Raw genomic sequence first — 26,897 nt, forward strand, 5'->3', positions numbered from 1 at the left:
GGGATTAGCAGTATAAAGAACATGTCCCTGGCAGTCAAATCTGCTCCAGACTTTTAAAGCTAGACTTTTTTTTGAGATTTTAAGAAAATATCCAAATAAACTCAAATGCATGTCAATGCTCCTTAGTTTTTCATGTGCATTTCTGGTACACCTGTCCATTGCAGCACATCTCCTTGGTATTTTTCTGTTAGATTTTTCTGCACAACAATGGTTGCTGTTTGCAAGCATTACTATGCGTAAATGATATAGGACAGATATCTTTAGGGTGGTAACAGCCTAGAAATTCATGAACTAGTTCACTCCTCTGATGTTTGTCTCCACATAGTTACTATACATCTGCATTAGCCAAACAGACATTTGTATGTTTGGCTAGTACATCACGCTGCTTGATTTCCAAATTGCAAGTTTTTGATGATTGGATATAATTTTTTTTCTCTATACATCATCTTAGTGCTATGCCTTCAGCCCTTGAAAATATACACATATAGGAGATTTAAAAGCTTTTGCTTCCAGTCCTTTTTATTCAGGATATAAAAACCTTTTAACCACATGGAGTACTGTGTTTGTGCCCTGGACATATTCCGTGTGATTGTATGGCTTTAACGTGATGCAGCCATGTGGTATCTCGCTTTTTGTGCCGACAAAGATAAGGAAAAGTGTCTGTCAGCCCTGGCTTCAATAAAACAAAGAATCCAGACTTGTTACCTTTTTGTATCCCTTTGTCTCAAATCATGATAATGTGTGTCTAGAAGGCAAGTAAAATCCATGGTGAATATTGCTCTGTTTCGCGGTTTTAATGTACTGGTATTCAGTGTGAATTCTAGAAGTGACACCAATGGGTACATATTGGTTAGTCATTTTATCGAACCCCTCAACCTACTGGTTGTGACTGAGTAGCAAGTGAATGGACTGTAAGTGGAAGTGCAATAAAAGTATCACCCTGCTAACTTGTCCCATGTTAACAAGTGATTTTCAGGGTCCGTACTCTGTAGTACTTAGGTTTTCAAATTGACCTTGACCATGAGATGGCAGTGCAGTGTATTTTCAGACAGTAGGACACTTAAGTGCAATTCTTTTGTTCTTGCACTACATCCAAACCCACCCAAAGTAGACGTTGGCGCTGAACAGATGATAGTGATCAGTCTTTAATTGTTTTATTTTTAAATGTCTGTCACTTTTAGTAGACATGACTTACTTTGATGGTCAGAGTAAGTAATGTAGCCAATGGTTATTTTATGACTACTGGTACTCCTTTTTAAAAAGTCGGAGCATATTTGTTTTGCCTGTTCTGTATCATGTATGTTGATTGGCCTGTTTTGGAGATTTGTAGCCTAGTGGTATCTATTGTCCACTCCAAACGACCACTGCATAGTGGATGAACAGAATACTGTAATATGTTACAGTAATCGGGCTACTATTGCAAACACTATACAGTAGGCCTAGCCATAGAGATGATGGGGCCTACCTTCCATAGCGTCATCAGTGTACACCTGCACGTCACGATCATAGACCACCACTCCGCGCCCTGCATGGCATGGGCAAACCTACGCAGTATCTATCGACGAACGATGATACACACATCGGGAAAGCACTTCACTATTTACAATTAGATCCACGGGGATAGTAAAGACTGCCCCCGGGCCCTAAACTACCAGAAGTTACTATATCCGATGGGCGTCTTCAAGCAGTTAAATACGTTTTAAAGCGTGTGCATACAGGAATGTGCCGTTTTTTTGGGCGAAGACTTTACATGTACAGCAACCGTAACATAATTTGTATTTCAGCTCAGAACTTTTGGCTACCAACGCCATGGTGTAAAAACGGCATGTCTCGTTTATTCTGGCCATGATGGATTTTTGTTATTTACATAAGTATCACAAAGGAGCGGAATGTAGCTCGCCTGTTTCTCCAACTCCATGAATAGGTGTTTTCGGTGCGTGCAGAACCAACCAGAATCGTCCCTTACACTAGTGCGCAACTGTAAGGCAATTTGTATCACATTCTTTATGGAAGCAGCATTTGATCATCGAGGAATATTCGCGGAATAAGCATTGTTACCCCTTTTAAAAAATGTTCGCCACAACAAAGTAGCTTGTGCGATCGTCGCATCAAAAGTGAGCTGTTTTTATTTTTTCGCTTTCGCGTATTGCATAAAGTGTTTTTTTGTTTTCAAAGCCAAACGGTGAGTAAATCCACTGGGCTACTCTACTAAAAGTTCCGGTGCGTGTAGGAGCGTACAGTGAAATCATGAGGAACAGTGAGGAGGCGGAGGGGTTTCATGGCGAGGCCTCCAACACTTCCATGATCTCGGGAGCAAGTAGCCCATACCAGCCCACCACCGAGCCCGTACACTCAAGGAATGTTTTGGGTGGCATTAGGTGTGACTTTGAGTACCTGAAGTCACACTTTGGCATATTAAAGGCCGTTGAAGTGGTAAGTTAAATAATTAAGTCAAATCATTCAACAGACTGCATGACTAGGCGACTGAAGTTTTAAATATGTGCATATAAAAACTTCATTGAACGATGTGCGTTGTAACCTACTGTGTTTGCATTTGTATGCGTGTAGCCTGTGCTTGTCTGTTTTTGAGAGATGGCCTGGTTCTTTAAGCACAGTGACATAATAGTAACCCAGTTTGCATGTGGCTCACCCACAGTCCACTATGCTACACTTTCAAATGTTTTCAAATCCAAATTTGTCTCACGTGCCGAATACAACTGGTTTAAGACTTTACCGTGAAATGCTTGCTGCCGAGCCCTTCCCAACAATGCAGAGTGTAAAAATAAAATACACATGAAAGGCGCAATATAGAGGGACTAACATTACCATATCAGTGTACGAGGTATTTGAGGTAGATATGTACATGAAGTCAGTACATAATATTGCAATGGAAGTAGCCCAAATAATGACAAATTCCTCTACTAGAAAGAATTCCATATCAACCACTTATAACAATTGTATGACTATTGTTTATTTTCATGAAATCAGCAACATTTCTCTAAGCAGTTTACAGGAAGGGGAAACAGAATAGTTTAATGTGGGGTTTGTGCCAGTACACCTAAAACCAGATGTCTAGGTGGGGAGAAGATGCCTCCAAAAGCTATGATAATTCAGCTGCAGAGGAAACGTCTGAGCCAGAGTTTTGTCCCATCTATTGGTGCCAAACTGCTCAGTCGGAGATGGTGCTCTCACATAGCCTACAGATGAAGCACTGGGGAAACCAGTAACAACCTAAGCCGCCCACTCAGAAGATGCCATGTTCGAATATTGCTTCATTAGCAGTTATAGAACATAATTTGGCTTCTATTGTGCTGTACAGTGGTCAACACACGCACACACAGACTCTTTAAGTGAACTCATTGTACGAAGAGTTTTGATGTTCAGAGGATTCACCAGATTCAACGCCAGAAAAGGCACAGTACCAGTCTGACAAGGAGAACAGTGGGAGAGGTGTAGCTGGAGAATCACACACACACACACCGGAGATATGTCTTTGAGAAAGACATCTTTAGCCTACGTCTGTGCTGAGAGCAACTCTCTGTGCCCAGGTGGATGTCTTCTTCTCAGATGATACTGACAAAAATAAGCATGTAATTACAATGTCGTAGTTGGAGAAAGCTGACCAACTAGAGGTTACATAAAAACAAACAAAACACCGAGGTCAAACAGGAAGTCATGTCTTTCACCACCGTTACCCAGGGCAAATGTAAATGTGCAGTGGAGACAGCACAACTCCCAGTGACATTACGGCAGGTAGCCTAGTGGTTAGAGCGTTGGGCCAGTAACTAAAAGGTTGCTAGATCGAATCCCCTAGCTGACAAGGTAAAAATCTGTCGTTATGCCCCTGAACAAGGCAGTTAGCCCACTATTCCTAGGCCGTCATTGTAAACAACAATTTGTTCTTAACTGACTTACCTTGTTAAATAAAGGTAAACTATTTTTATTTTTTATTTTCTATTCATGCAAGTCTAATGTAATACCTGCACTGGGCAGGACGTCTGAATGTCATTATCTCACCTTATCTCACCTTCACCATGTCTGCCATCCAAGACCTGTTGGCTTCATGGACCTAGTCACTGTATTACCTTATTAGTCTAGCTTTCACAGCCGAGAGCTGCCTACCAGACGAGCTAAATAACTTCTATGCTTGCTTCGAAGCAAGTAATATTGAAACATGCGTGAGAGCTGTTCCGGACGACTGCGTGATCACGCTTTCCGCAGCCGATGTTAGTAAGACCTTTAAACAGGTCAACATTCACAAGGCCGCTGGGCCAGATGGATTACCAGGACGTGTACAGCGTGCATGCGCTGACCAACTGGCAAGTGTCTTCACTGACATTTTCAACCTCTCCCTGTGTGATGCTGTAATAACAACATGTTTCAAGCAGAACACCATAGTCCCTGTGCCCAGGAACACTAGGGTAACCTGCCTAAATGGCTACCGACCCGTAGCACTCACATCTGTAGTAGAGGTCGACCGATTTATGATTTTACAACGCCGATACCGATTATTGGAGGATCAAAAAAAGCCGACACCGATTAATCAGCCGATTTTTAAAATGTATTTATTTATTTGTCATAATGACCATTACAACAATACTGAATGAACACTTTTATTTCAACTTAATATAATACATCAATAAAATCAATTTAGCCTCAAATAAATAATGAAACATGTTCAATTTGGTTTAAATAATGTGAAAACAAAGGGTTGGAAAAGAAAGTAAAAGTGCAATATGTGCCATGTAAAAAAGCTAACCTCTGATATCCGGAAACTATCATTTAGAAAACAAAACGTTTATTCTTTCAGTGAAATACGGAACCGTTCCGTATTTTATCTAACGGGTGGCATCCATAAGTCTAAATATTCTTGTTACATTGCACAACCTTCAATGTTATGTCATAATTACGTACAATTCTGGCAAATTAGTTCGCAACGAGCCAGGCGGCCCAAACTGTTGCATATACCCTGATTCTGCGTGCAATTAATCCAAGAGAAGTGACACAATTTCCCTAGTTTAATATTGCCTGCTAACCTGGATTTCTTTTAACTAAATATGCAGGTTTAAAAAAAATATACCTCTGTGTATTGATTTTAAGAAAGGCATTGATGTTTATGGTTAGGTACATTCGTGCAACGATTGTGCTTTTTTCGCAAATGTGCTTTTGTTAAGTCACACCCCATTTGGCGAAGTTGGTCTTCAAACAGTTCGCAACGAGCCAGGCGGCCCAAACTGCTGCATATAGCCTGACTCTGTTGCATAGAACGCAAGAGAAGTGACACAATTTCCCTAGATAAAATAAATTCATGTAAGCAGGCAATATTAATTAAATATGCAGGTTTAAAAATATATACTTGTGTATTGATTTTAAGAAAGGCGTTGATGTTTATGGTTAGGTACACATTGGTGCGACGAGAGTGCTTTTTTTCACGAATGCTCTTGTTAAATAACCGTTTGGTGAAGTAGGCTATAATTCATTGATAAATTAACTGGCACCGCATCGATTAAATGCAACGCAGGACAAGCTAGATAAACTATTAATATCATCACCCATGTGTAGTTAACTAGTGATTATGTTAAGATTGATTGTTTTTATAAGATACGTTTAATGCAACTAGCACCTTACCTTGGCTCCTTGCTGCACTTGCATAACAGGTAGTCAGCCTGCCACGCAGTCTCTTCGTGGAGTGCAATGTAATCGGCCGTGATCGGTATTCAGAAATGCAGAGTACCGATTGTTATGAAAACCAGAAATCGGTCCTAATTAATCGGCCATTCCAATTAATCGGTCAACCTCTAGTCTGTGGCCATGAAATGCTTTGAAAGGCTGGTCATGGCTCACAGCAACACCATTATCCCAGAAACCCTAGACCCACTCCAATTTGCATACCGCACCAACAGATCCACAAATGATGCAATCTCTATTGCACTCAACACTGCCCTTTCCCACCTGGACAAAAGGAACACCTATGTGAGAATGCTATTCATTGACTACAACTCAGCATTCAACACCATAGTGCCCTCAAAGCTCATCACTAATCTAAGGACCCTGGGACTAAACACCTCCCTCTGCAACTGGATCCTGGACTTCCTGACGGGCTGCCCCAGGTGGTATGGGTAGGTAACAACACAGCCCCGCTGATCCTCAACATGGGGACCCCTCAGGGGTGTGTGCTCAGTCCCTGTTCACTCATGACTGCACGGCCAGGCATGACTCCCAACACCATCATTAAGTTAGCTGATGACACAGCAGTGGTAGGCCTGATCACCGACAACGATGAGACAGCCTATAGGGAGGAGGTCAGAGACCTGACCGTGTGGTGCAAGGACAACAACCTCTCCCTCAGCATGATCAAGACAAAAGAGATGATTGTGAACTACAGGAAAAGGAGGACTGAGCACGCCCCCATTCTTATCGACGGGGCTGTTGTGGAGCAGGTTGAGAGATTCAAGTAGGGCAGGGCGATATATCAAGTGTTTTTTTTATATATATTCGAGTTGATGTTTTAGCGCGATATGGAAAATGTCTATCGCAAAGAATCAAGGTTATCCACCAATCACAACCCTAGACAGCCTGTCACAAATTGTAACCACGCGGAGAAGTGTAGCGCCGGTAAGAGTTCCACCAAAATGGAAAGTGAGGAAGCCAGCTCAGGATCATGAGGATGAAATCATCCCCAAAAAGGGCAGCAATGTTTTTTCAGTAATATGGAAGTGGTTCATTCGGGTTTATGTTAAGCAAACAAATGTCCTGTGCAAAAGGTGTCAAAAGACAATTGCAACGAAAAGCAGCAGCACAACCAACCTCTCCCATCACCTGCAGCTGAAACACACGGTGGAATGGGAGGAATGTGTGAGACTACGCAAAGCCAATTCCAGTCGCTCGATTCCCAAAACATCTGCTAAAAGACAAACTACCATAGTCGCATCTTTTTCAAACGTAATCCCTTATGACAAGAACAGTTTGAGGTGGAAGGAGGTAACGGATGCAGTGACCTATTACATAGCCAGGCTTAAAAAAGCTGCTAGGTACAGTTGATCACAAATATCAGCTGCCAAGCTGCAAGTATTTCACGGAAGAGGCCCTGTCACGATTATACACTTGCTACCCGCGAAAAAGTAGCAGAGAACCTTGCTAGTGTTTCATATTTTTCCACCACAGCCAATCTATGGTCAAGCAGAACGTCAGAGCCATACCTAAGTTTGACAGTCTACTACATAAATGAAGACTGGAAATTGCTAAATGTCTGCCTCCAGACGTCTTACTTCCCCGATGATCATATGGGTGAAGTAATAGCCCAGGGTCTCAAAGACTCTCTGGCATCGTGGAAGATGAGCGAAGATCGACAGGTGTGCATGACAGCTGACAACAGGAGTAACCTGATAAAAGCATTGCTCTTGAACAACTGGACCCGCCTGCAGTGCTTTGGGCACAGGCTTCACCGTGCCATCGGTAAGTGTGACATTGGATAATTCAAGTGCATTCAAGAAGTTATGTTCAGGCTAGCTGGAGGCTGTGTTAGTAGTTTGTGTTAGTAGTCATTCTGCCAATCCAATAGCAAACATCCACAGGCTGTTTTAATTATAACAAATGAACTAAAATAATACATTTTCAATCAAAATTATTATATAAATTACATGTTCAAACAGCTATTGGTCAAACATGCCTAAACAATAGAATATACTTCATTTGTTTTGCACAAATAGGCCTTGAGTCCTTGTATATTTTTTTATTTGAATAAAATGTCTTGGCCTTTTTAATTTGTTTAGAGAAAAACAAAAAAAATTGAGATATATATCATGAATTGTCCAAATCGCTGAAAAAAATGGAGATATTACTTTTAGGCCATATTACACAGCCCTAGCTTCAAGTTACTTGGCGTCAACATCACCAACAAACTAACATGGTCCAAGCACACCAAGATAGTCGTGAAGAGGGCATGACATAACCTATTCCCCCCCAGGAGACTGAAAAGATTTGACATGGTTCCTCAGATTCGCAAAAGGTTTTACAGCTGCATCATCGAGAGCATCCTGACAGGTTGTATCACTGCCTGGTATGGCAAATGCTCGGCCTAAGACCGCAAGGCACTACAAAGGGTAGTGCGTACAGCCTAGTACATCACTGGGGCCAAGCTTCCTGCCATCCAGGACCTCTATACCAGGCAGTGTCAGAGGAAGACCCTAAAAATTGTCAAAGACTCCAGCCACCCTAGTCATAGACTGTTCTCTCTGCTTCCGCACGGCAAGCGGTACCGGAGGGCCAAGTCTAGGTCCAAGAGGCTTCTAAACAGCTTCTACCCCCAAGCCATAAGACTCCTAAACATCTAATCAAATGGCTACCCACAAATGGCTACCCTACGCTGCTGCTACCTACAGTGGGGAGAACAAGTATTTGATACACTGCCGATTTTGCAGGTTTTCCTACTTACAAAGCATGTAGAGGTCTGTCATTTTTATCATAGGTACACTTCAACTGTGAGAGACGGAATCTAAAACAAAAATCCCGAAAATCACATTGTATGATTTTTAAGTAATTAATTTGCATTTTATTGCATGACATAATTATTTGATACATCAGAAAAGCAGAACTTAATATTTGGTACAGAAACCGTTGTTTGCAATTACAGAGATCATACGTTTCCTGTAGTTCTTGACCAGGTTTGCACACACTGCAGCAGCGATTTTGGCCCACTCCTCCATACAGACCTTCTCCAGATCCTTCAGGTTTCGGGGCTGTCGCTGGGCAATACGGACTTTCAGCTCCCTCCAAAGACGTTCTATTGGGTTCAGGTCTGGAGACTGGCTAGGCCACTCCAGGACCTTGAGATGCTTCTTACGGAGCCACTCCTTAGTTGCCCTGGCTCTGTGTTTCGGGTCGTTGTCATGCTGGAAGGCCCAGCCACGACCCATCTCCAATACTCTTACTGAGGGAAGGAGGTTGTTGGCCAAGATCTTGCGATACATGGTCCCATCCATCCTCCCCTCAATACGGTGCAGTCGTCCTGTCCCCTTTGCAGAAAAGCATCCACCTCCATGCTTCACGGTTGGGATGGTGTTCTTGGGGTTGTACTCATCCTTCTTCTTCCTCCAAACAGGGTGAGTGGAGTTTAGACCAAAAAGCTCTATTTTTGTCTCAGACCACATGACCTTCTCCCATTCCTCCTCTGGATCATCCAGATGGTCTTTGGCAAATTTCAGACGAGCCTGGACATGCGCCGGCTTGAGCAGGGGGACCCTGCGTGCGCTGCAGGATTTAAATCCATGACGGCGTAGTGTGTTACTAATGGTTTTCTTTGAGACTGTGGTCCCAGCTCTCTTCAGGTCATTGACCAGGTCCTGCCGTGTAGTTCTGGGCTGATCCCTCACCTTCCTCATGATCATTGATGCCCCACGAGGTGAGATCTTGCATGGAGCCCCAGACCGAGGGAGATTGACCGTCATCTTGAACTTCTTCCATTTTCTAATAATTGCGCCAACAGTTGTTGCCTTCTCACCAAGCTGCTTGCCTATTTTCCTGTAGCCCATGCCAGCCTTGTGCAGGTCTACAATTTTATCCCTGATGTCCTTACACAGCTCTCTGGTCTTGGCCATTGTGGAGCGGTTGGAGTCTGTTTGATTGAGTGTGTGGACAGGTGTCTTTTATACAGGTAACGAGTTCAAACAGGTGCAGTTAATACAGGTAATGAGTAGAGAACAGGAGGGCTTCTTAAAGAAAAACTAACAGGTCTGTGAGAGCCGGAATTCTTACTGGTTGGTAGGTGATCAAATACTTATATCATGCAATAAAATGCAAATGAATTACTTAAAAATCATACAATGTGATTTTCTGGATTTTTGTTTTAGATTCCGTCTCTCACAGTTGAAGTGTACCTATGATAAAAATGACAGACCTCTACATGCTTTGTAAGTAGGAAAACCTGCAAAATCGGCAGTGTATCAAATACTTGTTCTCCCCACTGTGCATGTACATAATTACCTCAATTACCTCGACACCGGTGCCCGCCGCACATTGACACATTGACTGTATATAGCCCCGCTATTGTTATTCACTGCTGCTCTTTAATTATTTGTTATTCTTATCTCTTACTTTTTTAGGGATTTTCTTGAAACTGCATTGTTGGTTAAGGGCTTGTCAGTAAGCATTTCACTGTAAGGTTTACTACACCTGTTGTATTCGGCACATGTGACAAATACGATTTGATTTGATTTGCCCAGCCATGCTCTGCTTCCTATGTAAGGGGGTTTCATTTGAACGATAGTACAGAGGAGTTGATAACACATTCCTTACATTTACTCACGCTAGCTCGATGAGGAAATATGCTCAAGGTTGACCATAATAGTTTTACGATAGCAGAGCTCCCATGTTTCGGGCTCGGGTTTGACTGTCAGTTGACCTTGGAGTGCATGTAGGCCACCGCCTTTCCCACTGCCACTGGACAATGATTGACTGGCTTGAAGGGCCTCACAAGGGAACTGCTGAGGCCTTGTGTTTTACTATTTAATCCCCCAGAACACCGCTCGTTGTAACTCACCTGCAAATGTGCCCAGTTTTTCCCTGAACAAGAGCTCTCTCAATGTTAATGGATCATCCCAGTTCAATCTGCGTTACCGCAGAGTTGATGATTTGATATAGTTGAACTGAATTCAACTAGTGATAATGGACTTGATGACGAAAAGTTATCCTTCCCTAATAGGCTATTCAGTTACGTAAAATCACGTACGATTTCAGCTATAAATCAAAAGGCATACTTTTATGGGCTAGTGAAGAGGAATGTTCGGTGCTAACCTTGCTGGTCCAATCAGGAGGGTTGTGTGTATAGTATATTTCACATTAGTTAAGTTGAGGTGAAACCCTCCTCCCGTCAGCATGTTTACCTCTCCTAAGGACTTTACTATGGGAACTGTTCCTATAGCCACACCATCTTGGTCTCTGGTCCCATAGAGGTTGTTGTAACATAAACACTCTGAAGGCCTGAGGTTGATTTGGTGTTACTGGGAGAAGCAGTAGTACCGGGATACTGGCGCTATCACTTTCGGAGAACCTTTCTTTGTGTCAGTCTATGAGGAAACTTTACACGGGTGTGAAAAGTCTCGTGACAACAGGCTTTTTGTGGATCTCATCTCCTCTAAGCATTTCCACAGAGCTCAAGTCATGTTACACAGTCAGCTCTTACCCAGTCAGCTCTTACCCAGTCAGCTCTTACCCAGTCAGCTCTTACCCAATCAGCTCTAACCCAGTCAGCTCTAACCCAGTCAGCTCTTACCCAGTCAGCTCTTACCCAGTCAGCTCTTACCCAGTCAGCTCTAACCCAGTCAGCTCTTACCCAATCAGCTCTAACCCAATCAGCTCTTACCCAGTCAGCTCTTACCCAGTCAGCTCTAACCCAATCAGCTCTTACCCAGTCAGCTCTTACCCAATCAGCTCTTACCCAGTCAGCTCTAACCCAGTCAGCTCTAACCCAGTCAGCTCTTACCCAGTCAGCTCTTACCCAGTCAGCTCTTACCCAATCAGCTCTTACCCAGTCAGCTCTTACCCAGTCAGCTCTTATCCAGTCAGCTCTAACCCAGTCAGCTCTTACCCAATCAGCTCTTACCCAGTCAGCTCTAATCCAGTCAGCTCTTACCCAGTCAGCTCTTACCCAGTCAGCTCTAACCCAGTCAGCTCTTACCCAGTCAGCTCTTACCCAGTCAGCTCTTACCCAGTCAGCTCTTACCCAGTCAGCTCTTACCCAGTCAGCTCTTACCCAGTCAGCTCTTAGCCAGTCAGCTCTAACCCAGTCAGCTCTTACCCAATCAGCTCTTACCCAATCAGCTCTTACCCAGTCAGCTCTAACCCAGTCAGCTCTTACCCAGTCAGCTCTTACCCAGTCAGCTCTTACCCAGTCAGCTCTAACCCAGTCAGCTCTAACCCAGTCAGCTCTTACCCAGTCAGCTCTTACCCAGTCAGCTCTTACCCAGTCAGCTCTAACCCAATCAGCTCTTACCAATCAGATTTTGACAGTCCCTCCTTTTTGTACTGTTTCTAATGTAATTTACACTGTGGCCTTTATAATACCAAAATAAAACTCCCATTTCATCTCTTTTGTAGAGTGTTGCCGTTTGGATTAAGTTGTTACATAGCTATTCAATTGTGTCAATGGACCTTGTAATGTAGATATTTTATTGTGGTGATTTAACAAGGGAAAGTTAAATATTATTGAAGGCCCTTTTTGTAGGCTGTGTATGGCGCTAAATTAATTTACCAGATGCTGCTCCGTGTCCGCTAGCAATTCTCATTCTGGAGAGACTGTGTGTTCTGTTCTAGTGTTTCTCTCAGACTGGTCTGTAACAAACACGCATGATAGGCGGAGTTTCTGGCTCTACAGACATCTCTGGGTTCAAGAAACAGGAGAAAAACGGTTATTGTTGCACAGATTTCCATGAGCCATTTAGGCCAGGAACGAAATGCACAGGACTCCGCCGATCAAAGGTCGTTGGAGTGCAGTCTGTGTTGTGATGCCTACCTCCGTTCCTTTTCTGGCCACAACAGATGGTGAACAAGACTGGGATCTGACTCCCAAGTGGCCATTGCAAGCAACTCACAATGTAACTAATCCCAGAGATGAACAATGGGAGGTTTTGGAGAAGGGTGGGTGGGGTTGACATATAATCATTAGTTACACACTTACCCAGCATGCATAGTAACCCCATCCCCTCCCCCCTCCCTGTCTGACACCTGCTCCACACTGGGCCAGGGAAGGGCTGCTTTTATCACGACTCGGCGATGACTTCATCCACTGCATCCCACCCTCCACCCCACAGTCTGGACACGTCCATGTTGTAAATGTCACACTGTGTGCACCCAGGCAAACACAGCTCTGATGCGGTTTCACTGCCACAGAGAAAGACATGGGCCAGAATGAATTCCTCGCAGAGGTACCTACTGCAAGTGTGGCCTTGACAAAGATTTGCCACTCTGAAATAATATGTTTGTATGCACGTGACTGTGTGCATGCTTGTGTGTCTGCGTGAGATTGAGTGTTTGGCCCTTCGCAAGGCTGTAATTCCAGTACAAGGCTGTAATTGCAGCAGATGTGTTAGCCAGAGAACCTGTCAGGAGTGTAGCCTAAGCACTCTCCTGCCTCAACAACTCTATGTGTCAGAAACAGAGGAGTGTTGTGATGAGGAGCCCTGTTGCAGTCCCCTGTTCTGTTCATTAACCGGGCTGACAGGTTTAAGAAACAGCCCGGGGCTTGGGAAAAGAGGTGTGGAAAAGTCAGAAGGAACACGACCAGCTGCCTCCCTGCTTGGGTTGCTGGTTGGTTTGCTCCCTGCACTTATCATGTCTCAGGCAACTAAGATGCCAGTTTTGCAGCAAATTCTGACGTTGACAATATTGCTCTGTTCAATAGAAAACTGTTGTTGTCACATGGATGATTATCTCATCCTCACGATATCACAAACTTGTTCTTCAGGATAATATATGACTTGGATGGAGAGGAAAGAGTGGCTTCTGATCAGCAGTGTGTTTGACCCAGAAAAATACAGGATGGATTGGGCCTTGACACTGCGCCAACATATTTTATAGAAAATGTGTTTTGTTTTCATGAACATTTTTAATATTACAGATGGACTGGTCTTTTGTCCAACTTCATAATTATGGTAATTCTTTACACATAAATCATAGGATTCATATTGTCTCCAACGCCATTACAGATAATTGTACAGAGGTGAGATGTTTTTTCTCTGTCTAAAGATAATATCACGGCTAAAAAGGGAGGTGAATCTACATATTCAAGTCCCACTGTTGCCATGGAAATCATTGTCTGTCAATCACCCTTTCCATTTAACCAGTACAAAACAGGAGACGGCTCTTCACAGAGAGTTCTGGCTCAATCTGCATTTCAAAAGAGCATGGAAAACAGACAAGAAATCTGAGCAGGTCATACATTATAGAAACATCAACATTCTTGTCACGCCCTGACCTTAGAGATCCTTTTTATGTCTCTATTTGGTTTGGTCAGGGTGTGATTTGGGGTGGGTATTCTTTTTTTTTTTTTTTTTTTTTACCCCCTTTTTCTCCCCAATTTCGTAGTATCCAATTGTTGTAGTAGCTACTATCTTGTCTCATCGCTACAACTCCCGTACGGGCTCGGGAGAGACGAAGGTTGAAAGTCATGCGTCCTCCGATACACAACCAACCAAGCCGCTGCTTCTTTAACACAGCGCACATCCAACCCGGAAGCCAGCCGCACCAATGCGCCGGAGGAAACACCGTGCACCTGGCCACCTTGGCTAGCGTACACTGCGCCCAGCCCGCCACAGGAGTCGCTGGTGCGCGATGAGACAAGGACACCCCTACCGACCAAGCCCTCCCTAACCCGGGCGACGCTAGGCCAATTGTGCGTCGCCCCACGGACCTCCCGGTCGCGGCCGGTTACGACAGAGCCTGGGCGCGAACCCAGGACTCTGATGGCACAGCTGGCGCTGCAGTACAGCGCCCTTAACCACTGCGCCACCCGGGAGGCCCTGGGGTGGGTATTCTATGTTCTATTATTTGTATTTCTATGTTTTGGCCGGGTAGGGTTCTCAATCAGGGACAGCTGTCTATCGTTGACTCTGATTGAGAACCATACTTAGGTAGCCCTTTTCCCACCTTTCTTTGTGGGAAGATGACTTTTGTTTATGGCTCATAGCATTTAGCTTCACGGTTTGTTTTTGTAGTGTTTATTGTTTTGTTCGGTGTCTTTTTTTCCAAATAAAAAGAGAAATGTACGCTCACCATGCTGCACCTTGGTCCTCTTCTTTTAACGGCCGTGACAGTTCTGGCCGTAAGCAGATCCTCAGACGCTTGGCTGTCCCAAGTCCATGTGGGGAGCCGTAGACTGTCATGAAGTCATGTGACTTCCTTGTCAAAGCTGTGAAACCAAGCATCTGCATAAGACACCTGAAGGCTCCCCTTAGGAACAGGCTTTTTGAAAAGTGGTGGGAGGAGAGAGAGATAGAAAGGAAAGAGATTCAGTGTCAAATCAAATGTTTATTTGTCACATACACATGGTTAGCAGATGTTAATGCGAGTGTAGCGAAATGCTTCTATTGCTTCTTTTGAAATGCAGATTGTGTGTGTGTGTGTGTGTGTGTGTGCACGTGCACATAGATAAGAGTGTGATGTCACTTTTGATGATGATACCAAAATAGTTGTATCTCCCTCTCTTTCTCTCTTCCTCAGGCACTGAGTGATGTGACTAGGGAATGGTCCATTAGCCACCTTTTAGCTTTCTCAAGGTGGTGTGAATGTATACATGGCAAGGGTGCTAAGTGTGTGCATTAGCATGCCTGTAATTCTCCGACTTCCTGTCACAGAGCTCATACATTTTTGATGATACAAGCTGGACTGGGCCCATTATTCCAGAAGGAACAGATTCTTTATTTAGATCTGTCAGGCAACTAGATCCGGTCTGAGCCCGGCCCAGATGGGACAAAGCCTGGAATATGTATGCGTGGTGATGGCGGTGGTTCTGTCTCCCTCAGGCTCATGTGGACCAACCTGTAATCTGCTGGTCTGAGGTTTGTGGAGAGCCGGGCTGATTGCAACGGAAATCCTTAAATAACACATGAACCTCCGAGTTCTCCCCCATCACTGTGGTGGAGGAGGGAAAATATATCAGTTAACTGTTCACAATGAGGTTGTGGGCTCCTCTCACTCACTTCCCAAGGCAATGCCACTCCATCAGCACCAGTCACCCCAGTCTCATCAAAGTTATTGAAACGTTGGTGTACGGTGAAAGAAACGTGGTTAGTGTCACTAGTTGATATATACACTGCTCAAAAAAATAAAGGGAACACTTAAACAACACAATGTAACTCCAAGTCAATCACACTAATGTGAAATCAGACTGTCCACTTAGGATGCAACACTGATTGACAATACATTTCACATGCTGTTGTGCAAATGGAATAGACAACAGGCGGAAATTATAGGCAATTAGCAAGACACCCCCAATAAAGGAGTGGTTCTGCAGGTGGTGACCACAGACCACTTCTCAGTTCCTATGCTTCCTGGCTAATGTTTTGGTCACTTTTGAATGCTGGCGGTGCTGTCACCCTAGTGGTAGCATGAGACGGAGTCTACAACCCACACAAGTGGCTCAGGTAGTGCAGCTCATCCAGGATGGCACATCAATGCGAGCTGTGGCAAGAAGGTTTGCTGTGTCTGTCAGCGTAGTGTCCAGAGCATGGAGGCGCTACCAGGAGACAGGCCAGTACATCAGGAGATGTGGAGGAGGCCGTAGGAGGGCAACAACCCAGCAGCAGGACCGCTACCTTCGCCTTTGTGCAAGTAGGAGCAGGGGGAGCTCTGCCAGAGCCCTTCAAAATGACCTCCAGCAGGCCACAAATGTGCATGTGTCTGCTCAAATGGTCAGAAACAGACTCCATGAGGGTGGTATGAGGGCCCGACATCCAAAGGTGGGGGTTGTGCTTACATCACCGTGCAGGACGTTTGGCATTTGCCAGAGAACACCAAGATTGGCAAATTCGCCACTGGCGCCCCTGTGCTCTTCACAGATGAAAGCAGGTTCACACTGAGCACATGTGACAGACGCGACAGTCTGGAGACGCCGTGGAGAATGTTCTGCTGCCTGCAACATCCTCCAGCATGACCGGTTTGGCGTTGGGTCAGTCATGGTGTGGTGTGGCATTTCTTTGGGGGGCCGCACAGCCCTCCATGTGCTCGCCAGTGGTAGCCTGACTGCCATTAGGTACCGAGATGAGATCCTCAGACCCCTTGTGAGACCATATGCTGGTACGGTTGGCCCTGGGTTCCTCCTAATGCAAGACAATGCTAGATCTCATGTGGCTGGAGTGTGTCAGCAGTTCCTGCAAGAGGAAGGCATTGATGCTATGGACTGGCCCACCCGTTCCCCAGACCTGAATCCAATTGAGCACATCTGGGACATCATGTCTCGCTCCACCAACACCACGTTGCACCACAGACTGTCCAGGAGTTGGCGGATGCTTTAGTCCAGGTCTGGGAGGAGAACCCTCAGGAGACCATCCGCCACCTCATCAGGAGCATGCCCAGGCGTTGTAGGGAGGTCATACAGGCACGTGGAGGCCACACACACTACTGAGCCTCATTTTGACTTGTTTTAAGGACATTACATCAACATTGGATCAGCCTGTAGTGTGGTTTTCCACTTTAATTTTGAGTGTGACTCCAAATACAGACCTCCATGGGTTGCTACATTTGATTTCCATTAATAATTTTTGTTTGATTTTGTTGTCAGCACATTCAACTATGTAAAGAAAAAAAGTATTTAATAAGAATATTTCATTCAGATCTAGGATGTGTTATTTTAGTGTTCCCTTTATTTTTTTGAGCAGTGTAGTTATCATGACTAAATGGCATGCCTCAAATGATGAATTAACAATATAAAAACAGAAAGCTGTCCTGAACGTTGGCTCTCCTTCTGATTGAATGGATTTGTATGGGTTGATGTGGGTAGTATCATAACGACACACTCTCTACCCACTCTACTGTAGGACTGACTGTATGTTTATAGTTTATTTTAAGGCTGTCCTTGACCTGTCCCTCTTCCTCCTCCCTCTCCGCAGGCCTTGGCCCTCATAGCCTTCATCTGCATAGAGACCATCATGCTGTGCCTACCCTGCGGAGGGGTCTACTTCTTTGAGTTTGTCAGCTGCAGTGCCTTTGTAGTCACCGGCGTCCTCCTCCTCATCTTCAGCCTGAGTCTGCACACCAAAGTGCCCCACGTCAACTGGAGCCTGACGGTGTGTATCCCACCAACACACACTGACCAATCACATCCTCTTACTGGTTTAGATGTCAATAATTTCTTAGTTTACCTTTATTTAACTAGGCAAGTCAGTTAAGAACAAATTCTTATTTTCAATGACTGCCTAGGAACAGTGGGTTAACTGCCTGTTCAGGGGCAGAACGACAGGTTTAAATACTGACTAGTTTAAATACAGTGTTATTATATAGGTATGAGAGCAACTTGACATGAAGGTTGATCAAGTAAAAGTTGATCAGTTGAACCGAGGGTAAACTGAATTTGCTGAAAGTGCACTTGCCTATAAAATGTGGGCGACAAATGAGTTTAAAAAAAATAATGCAGTCATAGCAAATGAAACCCTTCTAAAAAGTATGGCAACACTGCACCGTGTCAACACAGCATCTTTGTCTCTCCATAATTCAATATGTCCATATCTCATTCTAATGATGTGCTATTTGATCCTGTCATCTCAAACCTGTGTTTGGTGGTATGTTTGGTAATGCTCTATTGCTGTCTTGGGAGTATAGGGGAGCTGTTCCCTCACCTAAGAAAATGAGCACAGCCTTGGGCTTCATCATAAATCTCCCCGGGGTAACCTTTTTTTGAAGAGTTGGTGAGTGTAGGCTCCTGGAAACGTCACATTTGGTTAGAGGTCATTTGATTATTCAGAGACATTGTTGGCTGTTCTTTTTTCTCTCCCTCTGCCCTCCTGGTGATCTGTGTGACGCCGTGTCTCTGGATGGGGTGGCGTTGGTCTATCTTGTGCTAGGCAGAGACTGGACCTCTTTTTGTGGCATTGCCCACAACGGCCATGCATTGTCTCAGCTGGCTTGCTCTGTTGTCTCTCCACACAAAGACTTTCAAATGACCAACTGCCATGCCAGGGAGAGACAGCACAGAGAAGGGTGACCACACACACTGCCCGTTTTCAATGTGGGCGAAGTGCTGGCCTAATGAAGGAAGGGAAAGTTTTTGCTCAGAAATGAGGAGGCTGGGAACAGAAATCTCAGTACACGCACGAGTGAAATAACAGCCTGTGGGAGAACCTGAAGTGGCCTCTTGACTGGATCTTTGACAATGTGCCAAGTAGAGTCTCCCTTCTGAGTGTGAGAGCATGCTGTATGCTGATCTGGTTTGCAGGTTCTCCCTTTCTCACTTTACTACAGATCCTTCTGTGCCAGCTCCTTATGGAAATCAGGCAGTGCATTGGCTTGAGTGGAGCGACGGTTTCTGTTTAGATGGATGAACCTGTGGCAAATCACAAACAACATATTACTGATTTACTTTGCTTGACTACTGATGAAACATGAGACACAGTGCATTCCTCTTGAATATGTAGCCGTATGGTTTATTTTCCTTGATTCTTGGCATCTGTTGAAATAGTGTGCAATGCCGTCCTGTTTGTGTGTGTGTTAGTAGTCTCTGCTGTTTGTTGAACTGAATGTATTCTGCAATGTGTTTTTGGGGACTTTTCTTCCATGAAGTCTACTCCCACTTCAGAGAGTTTGTCTAGATATGCGTGCTTCCTGTTGCCTTAATCCTTGTCTAAATCAGCATAAACACGCAGCTGAAAACATTTGGTAGAGCCATTTGAAGGGGATGTAGCTACTAGAGCCTCGACAGCCCTCCTCATCGAAAGACCACTCCTAACACACTCACACTTTCTGGCTTCCAGAGAGTCCCTGACTGCTCTGCCAAATGCTGAGCTTGCTGACATCTCCCCGTCTCCCAAAGAAGCCAGTAAGTCTAAGCGGCCTTCCTGCCTCTCTGCCTCGAGGCTGAGGTTGAAGGAGGGGTTGGAGAAGTGTGTCACTCTGCAGAGAGAGAGAAAGCGAGAGGCAGTGGTTTGACTGGGGTATTTAAAGGCAGGCGCTCCATCTTTTGCTACTGCTTTACAAACCACCGCTGTGCATGTGGAATGTGGGAATGGTTTCTCCCAGAGAGTATTGTGCTGGGGTGAGCTGGACCTGAAGTGAGCTGGATCTAGGGTGAGCTGGATCTGAAGTGAGCTGGATCTAGGGTGAGCAGGATCTGGGCTGAGTAGGATCTGGGGTGAGCTGGACCTGAAGTGAGCTGGATCTAGGGTGAGATGGATCTGCGGTGAGCTGGATCTGGGGTGAGCTGGATCTAGGGTGAGCTGGACCTGAAGTGAGCTGGATCTAGGGTGAGCTGGATCTAGGGTGAGCTGGATCTGGGGTGAGCTGGATCTGGGGTGAGCTGGATCTAGGGTGAGCTGGACCTGAAGTGAGCTGGATCTAGGGTGAGCTGGATCTGGGGTGAGCTGAATCTAGGGTGAGCTAGATCTAGTGTGAGCTGGATCTAGGGTGAGCTGGATCTGGGGTGAGTGGGATCTGGTGTGAGCTGGATCTGGTGTGAGCTGGATCTGGTGTGAGCTGGATCTGGTGTGAGCTGGATCTGGGGTGAGATGGATCTGGGGTGAGCTGGATCTAGGGTGAGCTGGATCTGGGGTGAGCTGGATCTAGGGTGAGCTGAATCTAGGGTGAGCTGGATCTGGGGTGAGCTGGATCTAGGGAGAGATGGATCTGGGGTGAGCTGGATCTGGGGTGAGCTGGATCTGGGGTGAGCTGAATCTAGGGTGAGCTAAATCTAGGGTGAGCTGGATCTGGGGTGAGATGGATCTAGGGTGAGCTGGATCTAAGGTGAGCTGGATTTGGTGTGTGTAGTAGAGGGAGCATGGCAGTATTGACGCTGATAAATCAGTCCAGTAACTCCAGTTGAACCAGTGTATGCTGTGCTGTTACTATTGTGTTGGTGATGGTGGTGTGTCCAGTGGGAGATCCAGCTCTACAAGATAGCCTAGCGCCGCTGTAGAAACACATCAGACAGATTAAACCCCAGGAAAAACAGCACTTTTCACAGTTTTACATCCCACTGAGCATCGTTTGCTTTCTCTTCACACATTTTGCCGAACAGATCACACACAGACACACTCTCTATACCTGCCACACACACAGACTGCATATACAGGGAGTGGGGCATTAGAGAGGATTTGCCCTACATCTGAAGCCAAGTGTGAGACTCAGGCTTGATTTGTCTCTGATTGATTCCAGTGTATGTGTGGTTTGGTGGTCTGAGCTGTACATGTGTGTTGGTGCAAAAAGGGGAGACTTGAGTCTGGTCTGGCCAGTATTCTGGTTTTGAGGTTCTCACTTGGCTAGTGTTCAGTCTTGAGTCTGGTTTGGCCAGTGAGTCTGTGGGAGAGAGTTGGTGTCATGTGAGACGATGTGGGTTATGACTCCCATCACAACAATTCACATGGGGGGGCCTTGCCCCAGTCATGCTGGGACATTTATTAAGCATACACTGAAGGACTGGTCAGCCAGCCAGAACAACACATCCTGAAAGCTCACGGAGACACAGTGTCCTATGTTCATGTGAATAATCAGGTCCTTGTACAAGGACCTTCAGTGATTGGCTTCAGCGCCAATTACTATCAACAGAGAACAAGAAAACAGCACAAACAATTCCAAACATTTAGATAGCTGATGGATTGACAAGTATGACAAAGATGTGGTTTACAGAGACTCTAAATATGCAGCTTTGATATGACAGAAACTGATATCTTAATATGTTACATAAATATTACAATTCTGAAATACAGCATGAGCATACCGTACCAGTCAAAAGTGTGAACACACCTACTCATTCCAGGGTTTTTCTTTATTTTTACTATTTTCTACATTGTAGAATAATAGTGAAGACATCAAAACTATGAAATAACACATATGGAATCATGTAGTAACCAAAAAAGTGTTCAACAAATCAAAATATATTTTATATTTGAGATTCTTCAAAATAGCCACCCTTTGCCTTGATGAGAGCTTTGCACACTATTGGTATTCGCTCAACCAGCTTCATTAGGTAGTTACCTGGAATGCATTCAAATTAATGTGTGCCTTGTTAAAAGTCAATTTGTGGAATTTCTTTCCTTCTTAATGCATTTGAGCCAATCAGTTGTGTTGTGACATGGCAAGGGTGGTATACAGAAGCCATTTTACACCCCCTGTCTCCTGTTCATAAGAACTGCATCCTGCCCAATAAAAGACCCACGCTCCACCAAGCCTCAGGCCACCCTTCTCATCTCCATCCATCCGTCCGTCCGTCCGTCTGTCACTCTCTCCCATTAGAGCTGGACACCACAAAGTTACCACTTTCTATCACGTCAAAAACATGGTGGAAAGAAATGTGTGTGTCGTTTTAACCGCTAGATGGGTAGCTTTTATTATTGCTTTTATTTGAGCCTACTTGGTAAATATTTTCTTCTTCTTCAACCGCCCTGTTGGTTAAGGGCTTGTAAGTAAGCATTTCACGGTAAAGTCTACACTTGTTGTATTCGGCGCATGTGACCAACAGAGTTTTTGTTTATTCTTGTTATCTGAGGTTCCTTTGAGAAACACTGCTGTTTTTTGTCTTCTTTATGGGTAAAGTTGTTATATCACATGACCCTAAAACATTACTCAACATAGTCTCTGCACGACATGGCGAGAGAAGCTAGTACTAACCCCTCGTTAGTAACTATCCGTCTAAACGTGACATGTTAATTAATATGCGTGGTCTGTCTGTCTGTCTGTCTGTCGCCACAGGACCTGGTCAACACTGCAGCCAGCACCGTCTTCTTCTTCCTGGCTTCTGTGGTCCTGGCTGCTCTCAACCACAAGTCCGGTGCCGAGATCGCAGCAGTGGTGGGTTCCCCCTGTCCCGCCCCACTGCATCCTCATCCTGGTCACTCCCCTCGTGACCCCCTGACCCGGGCCTTCTCGGGAGTGACCACCCTGTTTATCAGTCTGTCTCAGGTGTACACCACTGAAACATGGGCTGAGGTCTTTCTCCTTTCACCCCCTCGTCCTCTCTTCCCTTACTCCCCGCTCTCTGTGAAAGAGTTCTTTGATCCGTGATTATGCCACGCAAAGAACAGTGGCTGGTGTTACATGACCCACTGAATTTCTGTTGTTTGAAGAGTTGCCTACATGTATCTAAAATATACATCAGGGAGCTTTACTACAAAATGTGATGTTCAGAGGTATGTTCAATAATCAAATCGAACGCAAGACATTTAGCGATTAGCAACAAGCCTCCCTGAAGTTTTTCTGTTGATTTTCTTTTCTTTGTCTGTCCATGTTATACTGCATTTCCTGTTAACTGCTGCCCCCCTGTGGAAGGTAGCCTGAACTGCATTTCACCAAGTCAATATGGCATTTCCTCCCCACCTACGGTATAATAAATCCAAAATAGAATTGCTGCTACATCAAGTTGCTTGACAGTGTGAGAGGTTTGACGATCAGTTGGCCAGGCAGTAATTGGCCAGCCCAGGTGCAAAGTGTTCATGTTCGGGAAAGTGCTGGGAGCTTGATGATGTGTGAGCAGAGCCACAGTGAATGTTCATGGCTCCATTGGCCACCCAGCTGCTGCCACATCCACACTATTTACTGACTCAGTCCCTCCCTGGAGGTTATGAGCTGATTTCTGATTCCTGTCCTGTCAGCTCTGAGCTGTGACATGGATGTTTACTCTGGAGTTCAGCCCCAATCCCCTGGTTGGAGAGAGAGAGAGAGGTCACACCTCATTGGTTTCTCTCTCGTTTTGCTCTCTTGTTTCATTCCCTTTTTCGCTCTACCTTTTCTCTTTCTCTTTTGACTATTAACCCTCTTTGTAACCCTCAGCCTAATTTTGATGTCTCTCCCTTTCGTTCCTTGCACCGCTCGCTCCATGATCTCTTGCAGATGATGTGAATTGTCTGGCAAGGCTGACTTGTTTCCTTACACATAAGAAAGCATGCACGCCCTCGCACACACGGCTGGTCCCTTGATTCCTGTGGTTGTGCATGAGGCTGGATCAGCAGAACTGTGTACTACGGGCGCCCGGCCGGTGGCCTGGGGATTTGTGCTGAGTCGTTTATGGTACAGATGTTCTCAGCAGGAAGTTTCTATTAAACATCCTGGGCTTTTTTCAGGCCTGGAAGGGGCCAGTGAAAAGCCCTGGGCTCTCCTGCTGTGGGGAGGGATGGAGGGAGCCGTGGGAGGTGTGTATTTGTTGAATTCCACTCTTGTCTATTTCTTTAGGGGCGTAGACTGTATAAAGGGCTGCGATTTGGAGAGGGATTAGACACGTTGTGTGTGACTGTTTAATCAGCCAAATGTCTTGCTGTAATTATACAGTAGTCCCTATTTTAGATGTATTTACTACTGGGACTATTAGGAAGGACTGGAGGGAGGTGTCATTTCCTCCTGTACTACTTGGAAACCCACATTTATTTTAAGATCATAGTAACAGAAATTCTGTTGTGTTGAATCATGTTTCTGTAACTTCCTGTGCAGGTCTTTGGCTTCCTGGTGACGTGTGTGTACGCTGTGAACACCTTCCTGGCGGTGAAGAGATGGCGTATGGGTGATGGGCGCTCAGTGGCGGTCCAGACCAGTGAGTACATGCGAGCCCGCACTGCCTCCCGGGGAGAGATGGAGTCACGGCCTGACCTGGCCTGATGGAGTTGACATTCTGAGACCAAGACTGACATTTAGGGCTTCTATCTTACCATACCCTCTCTCCGACTACCCCCTAGTGACATAACCAATCACCGTACCCACTCCATGGATGAGCACTGCAGCCTCTTTACTTGTGGGTCTCGCTTGGCGAGAGTCCCCCAAGGCCTGGACCCAGAGCCCTATCCCCCTGAGTGTACCAATACACAGACTGGCTCAGAGATCTACCTCTGTCGACGGTCATCAAGAGCATTGATTTGATATGAATGAAGTGTTTTTCTGGTTTTGAATTCAGCGTGGTTTGACATCTTGCACCAGTGTTTGGTAAATGCTCTTGACTGTGTGACTTGGTATCTATGGCCACCAGAACGTACTGTACAGGGTTTGGTGGTTGTTTTATTTGCAATACGTACAGGTGTACACTGTGTTTAGATATGGATTTTTTTTTTTTAACACTACAGATCTGACACACAAAGAGAACAACAATTTAATAAATTCAATTGATTGATATTTTTTTTTAACGTGAACTTGAAAAAAAAGGACCAAAAGCTTAGGCCTGTTCGTTACGACGGATCAACCGGTTATTACGTTTTTATGAACTCCGATACTCCTGAAACACATTCCCAACACAGTTCAGTTCCACAATGCCATTACAGTTCAGTTGTCTCTCTCTCTGTAGAATATGTAAAGTAACCATCCTCATTGTATCTCACTAATACACAACAACCGAACCACATGGATGTTTGAAGGAAGATTGAAGGTATTTGTTTTTTACTATTTTGTTTTATTGAAGGACTTTTGATTTACAGTTTCTTCAGAAAATATTCACACCCCTTGACTTATTCCACATTTTGTTGTGTTACAGTCTGAATTCAAAATGGATGAAATAGATTTTGTCTCACCCATCTACACGCAATAACCCGTAATGACAAAGTGAAAACATGTTTTGACATTTTTTTTGTGCTAATTTATTGCAATTCAGGCTGTAACACAACTAAATGTGGAAAAGGTCAAGAGGTGTGAATACTTTTTGAAGGCAATGTAGTTGGTGTGGGTGCTATTTGTTAACGGTTAAAGAGTATGAATGTGATGTGTATAGGCGTTGTACCTATAGTATATCTGGCCTAGTGAGTGACAGACAAATTGCACAGTGGTACGTTACTAACATGGTGGTACGTTTGATAATTGAGCGAAATACTGATAAAATGGGTGCTGGTCGAGGTCAGCGTCCATAGCACATCTCAGGTATTGGCTGACTCATCATTTATGTTCTATTGTCTGTTTGAAACTTAAATGTGGCAACATTTGTCAGATGTTGCCGCCTTAATAATTGGGTCCACGGCATACTCATTCACAGAATGGCGCACCAATGTATCTCAGTTGAATGTGTGATCTTATTCATCTTATATAGCATACATAATCACATATCTTATTTCATAAAACACCCTCGCAGTCAATTTAACTTCCTGGATTTTTTTTTGTTGGTACAGACGAACATTGAATTCACATTTATGTTCATATGTGCAAGTTTGTACTGAATGTGTCTCGGATGAAGGACTTTTAGAAATGTTGACATGTGTTCTGGTCTTTGTATTTTTTGTTCTAAATAGTATTGTGTGTTTACATCTACACAACATTGTGATTCCGGGTGTTCTGTATCCCACTGACCCTGCTGGTGATACTGTATGTATATGTGGATTATGGTAAAGAGACCCTCAGAGGAACTGCTCATGGTGGATGCTTTATATGTACTGAAGTGCACCCACTCCTAGTTGTGGGACATCTTACAAATGTTTTTAAAAGATGCCATCTTTGTCAAAGTGATCCTATTTTGTGTTCAGAGTTGATGAACCAATATTCTTTGTGAGGACAGTGGGAACAATCTAAAGGCCTAACTACATGAATGACATTGTAGGTGAGGGCAGGGACATTGCACATCTCAAATTGCAGATTTAATTTGAATGAATTGACCGTAATCACTGTTGATTATGATTGAAACTGTGTGAAGAATAGACAATCAAATGTGTGTATTTATGTCTCTCTATTCAGGACTCGGTTGATTGTTTTAAGTCGTATATTATGCCTTGACTTCACAGTAGTGGATCCATCTCCTTTATCTAGCAATACATTATCCTCTAACATACAGTAATAGGCCATGTGAGTGCATATGTAATCCTTGCTTTAACTAGTAGTGAAATGACGTGACTATAGTGGAACAATACAAGTTAATGCTTCGTGATGTCCTTAACAATCCAGAGCACTCTGTAAATATAACCTAATATTTTGAGATGGGTGTATTTATCGTACAGTAACGTAACGTCCTTAAAACAATTTTACCGACAGTGCTTCGTGCAGAGGTTATTGCTTGTGTCAAGGTTTTGAACCACTCAACATCTGAAATGGCTTATCTTAAATTGAAGACTTAACTGCTCTTACCTTTTTTAAGGTTTGACCTTGATTTTCTTAAATGCTCTGTCACTGATACAAGTATTTATTGAACTCTAGGAAGCAGTATTACAATCTGTATTGTTGTATGGAAAGAATTTTCTGTAGATTTAACAAAACTATAGTTTGTGGTGACAAACTTGTCTCAAAATAAAATGGGTTTGGAAATACTG

General features: G+C 44.4%; 1 protein-coding gene across 2 annotated transcripts; it reads left to right on the forward strand.

The window, feature by feature from the left end:
- The first annotated feature begins 1,540 nt into the window (after window positions 1-1,540).
- LOC139384983 (CKLF-like MARVEL transmembrane domain-containing protein 4) lies at window positions 1,541-26,892 on the forward strand. Of its 2 annotated transcripts, XM_071129944.1 has the most exons (4): window positions 1,541-2,433; window positions 17,601-17,777; window positions 22,387-22,485; window positions 24,118-26,892. In XM_071129944.1, the coding sequence occupies exons 1-4, from the start codon at window positions 2,248-2,250 to the stop codon at window positions 24,280-24,282; spliced, it is 627 nt and encodes a 208-aa protein (XP_070986045.1). In that variant the 5' UTR covers window positions 1,541-2,247; the 3' UTR covers window positions 24,283-26,892. The 2 variants fall into 2 exon arrangements, with proteins under 2 accessions (XP_070986045.1, XP_070986046.1); XM_071129945.1 differs by lacking the exon at window positions 22,387-22,485 and having other exon boundaries at window positions 1,558-2,433.
- Window positions 26,893-26,897: the final 5 nt, after the last annotated feature.

This window comes from Oncorhynchus clarkii, chromosome 26 (assembly GCF_045791955.1).
Source record: "Oncorhynchus clarkii lewisi isolate Uvic-CL-2024 chromosome 26, UVic_Ocla_1.0, whole genome shotgun sequence".
NCBI lineage: Eukaryota > Metazoa > Chordata > Actinopteri > Salmoniformes > Salmonidae > Oncorhynchus > Oncorhynchus clarkii.